The following is a 12,118-nucleotide window of genomic DNA, read 5'->3' as shown; positions in this document are numbered from 1 at the left end:
GACTTTAAACCTGGGGATTTGGGATTCAGCTACAGAACAGATATTTCCTGTAAAGCACTACCTGAAGTTAATTCTTTTCAGCAGTTTCTTAAATTAAGTGAAGATGGGTATATTAATAATAGGAAGAATGACATGAGAAACAAAACTAAAAAATATTTTTATGATTTGGGCAGTAAGAAGGGACTGAAGGAGCCTGGGAAGGAAGCTTTCTCCCTAAACCCCAGCATGGGTGTATGAGGCTGTGCATAGCATGGATCAAGAGCATGGATCCACAGCAGGATCTTTATGGAAGTGATTGGCATAAGCTGTAGCTCTTGCATGTAAATAGACATTCAGAGGATTCATTTATACAGATGATTAAAGAAAATTCTGATTTTATTGACAGCGAATCCGAGAAAAATTAAAAAAAAAAAAAAAACAACAAACAACAACAACAACAACAAAAAAAAAACACACAAAAACACAACACAACAACAACAGCAAAGACAGATTTTAATTTACAGAGAGACATAAGCATTTAGCTCTGTTAATTCATGCAGGTAAGCCATAATACTTGCTGATTATTTACATCCAAATCCCAAGAAGAGAAGTTGTTTCCTGTTTCAAGTTGCACATGGAAAGGTCAAATGATATTATGTGCAAAAAATGCTAAATATGAAAATATGGATAGCAACTCAATGCCAAAAGGTAGAAGAGGTTTGAGACACTATAGCAGACACAGGTAACTCTTCTACATGTGTTTGGGGGACTAGTTTTTATCAGTAAAATTGACTCTACCATTGATGGGATAAAGAGAATAAAATACTGGAAAACTCACCACTAAATTTCCTATCACCATGACCAGCAGAAAGACAAGAAGGCACAGTGGTTTTTCAGCTACCACCATGCAGTCCCACATGGTTTCAATCCATTCTCCACACAGAATTCGGAAAATGACGAGGAACGAATGGAAAAAGTCCATCATGTGCCAGCGTGGTTTGCCACTTTTGTTTATTTTAAATTTGTTTTCTCTATAGTTTGACCCAAAAAGCTGCACTCCTACTATAGCAAAAATAAAAACTATGATTGCCAGGACAAGGGTCAGGTTACTCAGTGCGCCCAGAGAGTTGCCAATGATTTTAATAAGAGTGTTTAAAGTTGGCCAGGACTTTGCCAGTTTGAAGACCCTCAGCTGTGTAAAAACATAAAAAGTTGTGTTAGACATCAGCAAAGATAACCCACCTTTGCACTGTTCAGGCCTGCAAAACTATTCTACAAGTGTTCTGAGCTCTTCCATTAATATAATGTTTATGGCACTGTGACACTAACAATAAAAAAAAAAAAAAAGCATTTACAGATTTTTATTTTTTCTTTAATCTGGGTAATATTACAGAGATAAACTGGATTACCCAGTACTTTAAAGAACTGGGTATTCCAATTCCCTAATAAGGCCTTGGCCCACACAGGCAGTTTCTTACTTGAAATCTTGAAATGTAATCTCCCTGATGAAGGTTATGGTATCCAATTTACACGAAACAAAAATGACCAAAGCTAAGAGACCCATTCCCGTCTTACAAGAAAATGCGTCTTTCCTTCTGTAACACAACCCCAATCAGTCCATACTTTCCTCAGGGCAGTGGTCACAGCACCAAGCCTGCTGGAGTTCAAGAAGCATTTGGACAATACTCTCAGACACAGGGTCTGATTTTCTGGGCGGTCTTTTGGGGACACAGGAATTGGACTCAATGATCCTTGTGGGTCCCTTCCAGATTGGGATATTCTATGATCTATGAATAATCTCTGCTGCAGTTGTGATGGAATGAATTAAAGAAATTGACATGATAAGCTCTCCCTATTTTTCTTCATAGTATGTGATGTGAATACCTTACCTAAAAATAGACATGAACTGATCATATTTTTTTTTCTAAATTTGTACTCTGACACTTTTTCCTAAGACTACTTATGCTAGTGTTTCATTTTCAGCTCCTGTTTTGTAACATCTCTACTCTGAAATATTTTTTTCTCTGAATACTTCTTACTGTATTGAAAGGAAATATAAATGTCATTAAACTTCAACTCTAATATCACAAGTTTGACAATATGTTTCTTATTGCCACTGCTGAGAAAATAAAATAAATAATTTCCTGTATTCTAACTGCAGACAACAGAAGTATTCTTTATTGTATTAATAACATAGTGCTTTATACAATGGAGTAAATGTAAGGCTTACCAATCTGAAGGATCGTAAAACTGACAGGGTTCCTCCTTTTCTTCTCTCTTTCTTGCCTCTGTGTTTGGGTAAACTCAATTCGATTAAACTCAATGTGACAATTATGCTGTCAAAAATATTCCAGGGCTGCTGAAAATAATAATAGGGATCTAGAGCAATGATTTTTAAGATCATTTCTGCAGTGAAGATTCCTGTAAAAACCTGTGACCAAGAAACAGTAGTATCAGCCTAAAAGTTGCCATGAATTTATCTTGTCTTTAGACTATGTGTCCACGAATATAGTGAACTTTCATGGACAGGCCAACAAAACCTATTTTTATGAACTTTTAATGCACTTTTTATTAAAATGAGGGGAATGTTTTCTGCTCTTTCAGGAGTGTGTTAGAAGGGCATCAATAAAATATTGGAATCGACTATATCAGAAATTTAGAGTTCCCTAATCTTTCATTTTTACAGCTATTTTTTGTGTCTCAAGTGAAAACACTCATCAATCAATCCTTGGTATAAAAGGTCAGAGAGTTGAAAATTTGCTTACCAAGTTGCCTACATTAAGCATTGATTTAAAATTATCTGACATATTATTGTGTTCCAGTGCCATGAACAAAGTGTTCATCACAATGCAAAGAGTGATGGTGAGATCAATAAAAGGATCCTTTATGAAAGCAGCTACTTTTTTCTTGATTCTCAACCAAAGTGGACAACAGTCCCAAATTAGATACTTTAAAGCAAAGTCTTTCAGGCATGGTGGGCATCTCCGTTGGGATTCTTCAAGTTCTAAAAACAAAAGAAAACCCCATTTTAGTTAAATAATCATTGCTGAGGAAGGTGGTGAAATACTAACTCTAAAGAGTCAAAAGTCCAGAGAAGGAAAAAGAACCTGAAAACCCATACAGAGCCCCAAAGCTTCCCTGCACTTTCTACCACTCATATAAAACCTACACCAAATGAACACAAAGATAAAATTCAAAGAAAATCAGATTCAATTGATGTGAAGTTACTTTAAAAGCTGTTGGATCAGGATTTAGGCACAGACTTGTGCTAGGATCATCTGACCCCAAGCAGATGTTTAGGATGTAGTGGCCACACCTCAGTCTCTCATCCTTGGAGCTCTTGATAGGCAATATAGCAGCTAAGGCCCTTTTCACCTGATCCTTATGTAGACATCTAGGACACTGGCTGTATCACACATGACATCTCTGTCTCCTTTGACTCTTAAAATAGTTTAGAACAGCAGTGGTGGATGTTCAGGTAAGTCAAACCCAAACCAGCATGTCCAAAATTTCACCTTAGGCCACTTCTGTGGGAAAGTTCATGTGTATCATTTTCCAGCTGATGCAAGCAGTGATACATCTCAATTTTCTATAAGCAAAACGTGGAATAGAAGCTGTTCTGGTAGTGTCCTTTAAAAGTTTTTGGTCAAATATAAACCTCATGGCTTTTCTTCCTTCAACATGAATATTAATGTGTGCTCAAAACCACTTTTATCCCTGTCGAAGTTCTGTGCAAATTCATTGACAAACTGGACCTCACTGATCATTCCCTTTCTGTTTGTATTTAGGTTTAAGTAATTAGTTGCTGTGGATGCCAAAATTTTTCAAAGGTCTTATGAGCTGGATCTGACTTGTAACCTTTTCTTCTTTGTACATGTCCTTACTTCCCCTCCCAGTTCAGTCGCCATTTCTTCTTCTCTGCACTCAAGTCTCCAGTTCCACCCCACGTTACTTATTCTAGTGTGATCACCCTGACTCAAACCCCTTCCAGATCTAACTTTTTTTTTTCCATTCCTCCTGATCAAATGGGTTCTTTACCCTGTGCGGATCTGGCAGAACTGGTGTTCTGATCCTAGCAAAGACAACCTCTGCTTGCTGTTCTGATGTCTATTCTCAGGTTAATCCACAGTCACTTCAAGCTATGGGGAAAAGTCTGGTTTCATCCAAGGTCACAACTGAATGTCTGCAGCACAGCCCAAATTATTGATGAATTAAACTTGAAAGCAAGGCTGCATAGGATGCATTTCAACTGAGACTATCCCAAGAGTAATTTAAAGAAATTTAAGAAAAGGGACCCCCCTGCCATAATGCTACTCCCTCCCCTCTCCCCCCCCCCCCCCCCCCGCCAAATCCTACACTTGTTTTCCCAAGAACTGGTGATAGAGATACAACATGAAAATACATATTTCTTCCTCATCCTGGTCCAGAAAACAACTGAACAATTTGGACTTTGTTTGTTTGTTTGTTTTGTTTTTTCCCCACACAAAGTACAACAATGAAACTATCTGGTAGCATAATAACAGTAAATGATACAACCCTTACTAACCTCAAAAAATTCACATGGAAAGGTATGTTAAGTACTCAAACCCCAGGAAATGCCACAACTAATTTTGCTTGTGTAATCCTAACATTGGATTCTGCACGTGTATGTCTCTACCAGTGATATAACAGCAGTCACAGGGTTAAGAAGAGAAGCCAGTGTCCCAGCTCTGCTCCTCACCCTCTAGAGAAATTCCTTCCACCCACCATCACTCCAAGACCCTCTCTCTTTCTGTCCTAAGAAATGAGATCTTATGATAGGCAAAGGATGTGTTCCAGCACATAAAAACTGTGTGATACTGCTTAAAAAAAAAAAAAATCCAAATTATTGATGAAATTCCTACACAGCTACAAATCTATGTTAATGTTTAAGAAATGTATTGACATTTTGGTCTTTTTCCCTAGCATTACCTTATGATTGAAATAAGCATAACAAGGATCCACTTACCCTCCAAGACACTGGTAATTATGCTGACTGCACTTGCTGCCCTTTGTCTCTGAAATGCCTCATTAAAGTACTCCACTGACAGATGAGGATGCAAATGCATCATGCTGCTCTCATCATTTACAGCTGGCTGCTTAAAGAAGTAAACACGATTAGGGAGATACCACAGGAATAAAATGAAGTAGGATGCAATGATGGGTAACTATGAAAGTTAATAGGAATGATGACAAGAAGCCAGATAAATGCACCTTTCTACAAGATGTAATAGGTGTTCAGAACGAAGGTCCTACACTTCAGTAATAATGCTACAGTAAATGGATCCCCCAAGCATGTAATAGCAACAAGGCAAACACAAATCTTGGAAATAGGTGTAGGAGGGCAAACAGGCCCAGAATATATTCCAGGGACTAAAGGAAAAGGATGAGGGGTAAAGTGGTAGAAAAGCATCTCTACCCACTTGGTGGGGAAACTTAGAGGCAAAGCTTCTGTATGAAGATAGAGTGTGTAGGAAAAGGAGAAAGGTACTGCTCAAAACGATCACCCTGGATGGAGCATGGAATAAAAAAACTCTCCCAGTTCTAACGCCAGCACTAGAAGCCTACCTAAAAATCCTACCACTGACGGAGAAACCATAAAGTACATACTTAAAACAACAACTTTTACTTACCAGATCACCCTTCCCTGGGTCTTCCATTACTGGTGGAAGTGGAACCCCTTCAGTAGATGCTGGATCTAGACCGTGCACCTTGCCGTTCCCTCCTCCCATCACTGAAATCATGCCATTGCAGTCATCCGTGTTGGTCCACTTGCCTCCCTGCCCGCTGCTGGGGGTAGCAGGGTGGGAGCCATGGCTCACTTGGCTCTGCAAGCTGCAGCGTCTTCCCACCTGTGGCACTGACAGTGACCTCCCCTGGATTTCATTCTCCCCTGCACTGCGGGTCTCCACGTCACCGAAATCTGCTTTGCAGTCCACTTCTAGGGAAGGTATTTGGAAATTGAATACACTCCCATGGCTCAGCCTGCGTTTCACCTGATTTGCGTTGGGGCCGTACACCAAGCCAAGGAGAGCCTGAGAGCCCAAAGAGAGAAGTAAAGAGAGAATGGCATAATATTGTAGAGAAGGTTTGGGGAAGTGATAAAAGTTTAGAGTTTCATAACATTTTGTATCAACCATAGCAAGTATAAAACTCTTATTTAATTTAGATTATTCAGGAAGGATTTTGTTTAGGTTTTAAAAGGCAGATAATAAAATCTTGCCAGCTGTAGTAGCTATTTTTGTAAGCTTTATATTCATATTCTAAGTAAGATTTTTTTAACAGAGAAACATGGCACTAGAGTTAAATTCTGATCATTGTTCACATTTTCTATTTTTTGAAGCTATAGAAAATGTATTTTAATGTTTATTGTAATTTCCTTTTATCCTTTGCTTATAGTATTTCCTTTTCAAATTAAATTTTAGATATGATACTTCTATATCCAGTAAGGTTGTTTATTTTAAAGGTTAAAGGGTGATCAGCATTTGTAATGGGATTTGGTTTGTACTTTCAAGCAGTTTATTTTAGTATTAAAATTAGAAAAGCTGTAAGGATCCCAGATTCAGACAATAGATTACCAACTTTCGTTGACTGTCTGTGCGCTGTAACTTGGGAAATTGTTGTTCTTCATAATCTTCTATCCCCAAGGACTTATTTCTCTTTTTCCTATTGCTTCTTTCTTTGATTTCTTTGGTAGACAAAGGAGAGGCTTCGAAGGAGCTAATTGATAGGATATCAATCCCTTTAGCAGCCAATGACTAAAATTAAAACAAAAACATGGATGGCATTTATGCTAGATATGTAGAATACATGCAGCAAGAAAACACTTCTGTGCTCCATAATATCTCATCTTAACAATCTGTATTTCACAAAAGTCAGTAAAAACCTTCCAATATGTGATAACAGTAAAAGAAAGAGAGAATTTCTGCACCATATGGAGCACTGAACAATTTACTATTTGCAGTATGTTACATGATCACATGTATTGGGCTTGCCAGGGGCAAAATAATCATATTATAGCTCCTATTCCTCCATATGGCAGAATTGCTTACAATAAAAATACTCAGTTTTAAAATAAAGCTATACAATATATCTTTTTTTCCCCAAACAAATGCTCAAGCAGTATTAAAATTCAGTCTTGTCTTTGTGTATCCTTAGGACTGTATTCACACTGTGGCTGGCTTGCCTTTCCATGCCGAATTTAGGGCAATGTTTTCAAAATGCAGCAACATTTTGTTCCAGAAGCTCCTAAACTATTTAAGTTACAAATGATTTTTTTTTTCACTCAACTACAATAGGCTTTGTTTCAGACATTAATGCAATTGATGAAAAGAATTACTGTATATTTCTTGGCAATCCACAACAGTGAAGAAGAATAAAAAGAAAAAGCCATCTATAGCATCTATATGTTATTTTGGAAGCTGCTATCTGATGGAATTTTACGTTTTCCAGTTTTAAAATATTACTTTTCTTTTACCAGACTTTAAATATCATTATCCACAACAAGAAATCATTGTTGGAACAATATGGGAAAAATATTCAGCTGAATAAGGAAGTGATCCTGTATCTCTACGAATCACTGCTTTCAATAACTTAATATTTGCTCCTGTTCCCACAAGTGACTATATAGCTGTATATAAGGAGAGATGCACTTTACGTGACTAATAACAGAGCGTTGAAACTAATTTTTGCAATAATTCACATACCTCCTGCTCTTTCTGCAATAACTCCATGGCTTCCCGAAATTTCCTTTCCTTTGCCTCTGTTTCAGCAATAGTGGCCTTGTTCTGGTCTTCATATGCCATTGTTACTACGGCCAGAATCAAGTTGACTAGATAAAATGAGCCCAGAAAGATGACCAGCATGAAGAAGAGTATATACACCTTCCCAGAAGTTCTGAGGGTCTGTAAGCACAACACCCCAGAGATAAAAAATACTGTATTGAATATCAAATAGGCTTTCAATGTGTCTTTAAATTCTTCAGAAGCACTCAGCTTTCTAGACATAATGCTTTAGGAAGCTTAAATATATCTTCCTTTCCTTTTCTCCACATCTTTTTCTCCCTCTTTCCATGCTATCACTTGTAAACCCATGAGGATGACTGAGGAGGCATTGTTGCATTTTTGAAGGACACTATGGAATATTTCAGTGTTTTTTCTGAAGTCTCTAATACAACAGGTTAATAGGGATATTGCTGGGAAGCACTTCAGCATCCCTTTTCAATGAGTCACTTAAGAACCATGTCTTGCTGGAAGGGAGAAAAGAGTATGCAGGCTCAATGACTTGCAGCTACTTATTTTATTTGAGATTTCTTGTCCTCCCTAGCCGTTTTCTGCTTCAGATATTGCTCTACCTGGACAACCCGTTCTGAACAATGCACAAAGCTGGTACCTGCTGATACAGACGCTCCCAGTAGTCCTGGGTCATCAGGCGGAATAAGGAAAGAAAAGCCCAGCCAAAGGTATCAAAACTGGTGAAACCATAATCAGGATTGGGCCCAATTTTCAAGCATATGTAGTCTGGAGGACAGGTCCTAGAGGTAATAATAACTGCAGCTCAATGGTGCAGATTCTGGAGAAAAACTTCAGTTTATGTGAGAGTTGGGATTATTATTTAGCTTTGTATTTTATTTTACTGCAAACTAGTTTTCTACTCCAGGAAGTATTTGGCTGGAAAGTGGGATGGGAAAAAGCAGCACCTACAATCCAGCAACAAAGAAAGACAGGCTAGAGAAGACCCCCAACCAAAGCCAACTCCCTCATCACCATTCCCTCACCACAAAGCAACCACCTCTCCCTCTGTGCCCAAATCTGCCCTCCAAATTCATGTTTTGTTTCCCAGTTTAACAATCCCAAGCCTTCACAGAGAGAATCATGTCTGTCTTGTGCTATAGGTGTTTTCAACTTCATGTTTTCAACTCTTGTATATCTGTGGAAAAGAGAAAGATAGCCTTTCTAGAAGGGCTTGAAGGAATTTAGACTTGAATAAGACAACTGCAGGTTCATGCTTTGTTCTTTACATGTATTAAATTATCTGATGATCCACCGTATTTTATTGTTTGTGTTCCTGTTTCTGCAGTCAAGAAAACTCAGCAATCTCTGCTTTGTTTTCATCTCTTATGACTGAACAAGCAGAGAAGTGTTGAGGCAGAGAAAACTTCCAAAGAAGAAATATTCTAAGGTGAACTTACCCCGCACCAGGACCACATACCAAGATGTCCGAGGAGTCTGCCTTCTTAGCAAAATGTTCTATTAAAAAAAAAAAAAAAGGGTAAAACCAAAGCACTTTCTAGTCTGTATCCTCTGTCCCTGGAGTGGTGATGATAACAGTGAGCTGTAAGTGTACATGCACACACATACAAGTTGCTGTGTAGTAAATACGAAAAGAGCACTAACCAACAGAGGTTTCCCAAACGCACAGCAACTGCACCATATTGCAAGACGTCCTGTCCTCATTTATACACATACTTCTGTGTATGTACAAATTTCAGAATGAAGGAAGCCCTTAAAATTGAAAGTTTTTGAAATATCACTTTGGCACCATCTACCAGAAGCAAATCGGGAATCGGAGGGTGCAGGTTTAAGTACAGCCCCAGGTTTGGTTGTTGTTAGCACACTCTCTGGCACAGTTCTGTCCAATGACAATTAGCCCTCTCCAGAACAGAGTTTGGACACTTTTGGGAGTACCATAGGTCGTTTCCAACAAGCAATAAAAACAAATCCCTGCTTTTAACAGAAAGAAAGAGTATTTGGCTATACAGATATAAACCATGACATGTAATTACTCTGCATAGCCAGAAAACTGGTCCTAACCCTGCTCAGCTGATAAACACAGATTTGTCCATCAGGACGCTGAAGCCATGATCTTTTTCACCTCTTCCCCTCTTAGCATGAGTTACTCTGATACCTGAGCTACCATCAGACTGAAAGTAATAGCTTCAATGCTAATAGCTAATTAGCACCATTAAGAGGTGGGTTTCATATCCCAGATGCAAAGCACATCTCATCTCTTCCTGGTGCTTCTCAAATCTCAGCTGTGCTCATCAGATAAGTCAGTGTGATTCAGAGCCAGCACAGGAATCCTTAATATCTGCTGTACTGTACCATGTAAACGTAACATAAAGAGATGAATCACTATCTGGACTACTTTACACCCAAATTTTGTTCATCTCTGCTCCTGCTAACTGACAAAATATCTTATAATATTCATTGACTGAGCTTCAGAAAATTGTAGCAACATGTAGTGTCCATGCTGGAGATGGGAACTTCACACTAAGTCAGGACCAAAACAGCCTGTGGAAAATACACCCAAAAAATCACTTTAATTGAATATTGGCCTTACAAGGCTGTAAGTCATAAATCCTGTAGGAAAGACAGCCAGATTCCACTAAACTTGGCTGGCACCTCCTATTCCTTTTGCCATCATTGCATGCAAGATGGTTGGGATGGGAACAAAACAAAGCTTGAGAAGCAACACATCTTGAATTTCTTGAGCCCTACTATCTCCAGGCCATTGCCTTTATACTGCTGCAATGTTCTGCATTTAATCGATAACAGGAAAAAAAAGAGATTTTTCTTGTTTCTTTAGCACAGAAAATTTATATTTCTAGCTAAATTTTGTCATGTCCACATTTCTTTTCTGTAGTATTCTAGTCTTTGGCTTTCTTTTGAAGTTTGCTTTCAGTTATGACTTTTTCTAACATTCTGTGTATGGAAATTACTTTGTTCTTATGTACTTTTTTCTTGGTAGTTACAAGAGGTTCCTGCAAAAACTATCCTCAAAAGTATTTATAAAAAAGACTTTCTCCCACTGGACTATGAGGCTATTAAGAAATCTTGTATGAACAGATCTTACACATCAAGTATATACAAACAGCAATACTGTAGGGCTTTTTTATGTATTTCAACATTTCCTCTTAGAGTATGTTTTTGTTGCTGTTCTGAATTCAGTGGTGATGAAGCTTTCTTCATATTTCTGGTGTATACATTGTCTATTTTACATTTGTTTTCTTCATGTACATTGAGGCATTTCCTTCACCACAGGACTTTTCATTTCTGAATAGCACCTTCCAGTTGCTGTTCCTCTGAGAAAGTTTTGGTGCCTTTTCAGATCTCTGCTCTACGCTTCCACCAACAGCTTCAGTCAATATATAGTTGAAAGATGTATATTATATACATCTTACAGATGAAATAAAATAATTATCACATATAAGATACACATGGTGTGAAGAAGAAAGATTTTTATTTTTAAACCAATTCCTCTGTTCAAAGCTGAAGGCTAGTTAACTAGGCAGCAGAATGAAGATGCTAGAACCCTTCAGCATCTAGTAGAACCCTTCAGCATATAGTAGAAGCTGAACTTCGGGGAATTTCATCAGAGAATGAGCTAATACATGTTTCAGTTATCGTTATATCATTCTGATGCTCTGGAAGTCTGAAGAGCATTATCAGGTAGTTGCTCATCCAAATATTCAATCTCATATACAGCAGTGGTTACACACGCATGCATAGGTGTCTAGAGTGCCATATAAAACAAGAATTAAGGAGAAAAATTACCTGTATAATTATCAAACGTTTCATAGGATTCCCATGTTTGGTTTTCTATATGCTTTCTGATACTGGAATCTGTATAATTCCTCATACACTTTCGTCTCAGATTGCCCTTGAAAAGCTGGAGGCCTATGAGGGCAAAGACACTCAGGCAGAAAACGGTCAGGATCATCACATTCGTGAGTTTCTTAACAGACTGGATAAGTGCCCCTACAATGATCTTGAGTCCTAGGGAGACAGTGTGCAATGGAAAAGCATGATGAAAAACTTAGAGTATCGATTATGAGAACATTTTTTCTTCATTTGACTGACCCTACAATTTCCAGATGTTCCTTCACACCTTGTCAAGGATAAGGAACCAGGGATAGTCTAGTTATTTTTTATCCAGAAATTGATAAATTTAGTTCACATGAAATTTCCAACACTGAGAATCAATGAAGAATCTAGAAACAATAATGAACAATAATGAATATGATAAAAAAAAAAAAAAAAAGAAGAAGAACACGGGGGCAACCCAGTGGGTTCTAAGTTTGTGTTTAGTCATGAGAAAGTAACCACTGACTTCATAACTG

At 38.0% G+C, this 12,118-nt stretch overlaps 1 protein-coding gene across 1 annotated transcript in view; it reads right to left on the bottom strand.

Moving 5' to 3' along the window:
- LOC309875213 (sodium channel protein type 5 subunit alpha-like) overlaps positions 1-12,118 on the bottom strand; it is a gene marked incomplete at both ends in the record, with an annotated part of 34,850 nt that overhangs the window by 16,224 nt on the left and 6,508 nt on the right. The window contains 9 exons of the mRNA XM_082754359.1: positions 818-1,171; positions 2,210-2,410; positions 2,745-2,983; positions 4,967-5,096; positions 6,576-6,755; positions 7,704-7,901; positions 8,389-8,530; positions 9,188-9,245; positions 11,553-11,774. Of these exons, the coding sequence (XP_082610485.1) occupies positions 818-1,171; positions 2,210-2,410; positions 2,745-2,983; positions 4,967-5,096; positions 6,576-6,755; positions 7,704-7,901; positions 8,389-8,530; positions 9,188-9,245; positions 11,553-11,774 (1,724 nt within the window). The remainder of the gene's footprint in view (positions 1-817; positions 1,172-2,209; positions 2,411-2,744; positions 2,984-4,966; positions 5,097-6,575; positions 6,756-7,703; positions 7,902-8,388; positions 8,531-9,187; positions 9,246-11,552; positions 11,775-12,118) is intronic.

The sequence above is a fragment of the Aythya marila genome (genome assembly GCF_965140915.1).
Source record: "Aythya marila genome assembly, chromosome: 2".
Classification (NCBI taxonomy): Eukaryota; Metazoa; Chordata; class Aves; order Anseriformes; family Anatidae; genus Aythya; species Aythya marila.
The sequence above is the reverse complement of the archived record's forward strand: the minus strand, read 5'-3'. Positions and strand labels throughout refer to the sequence as shown.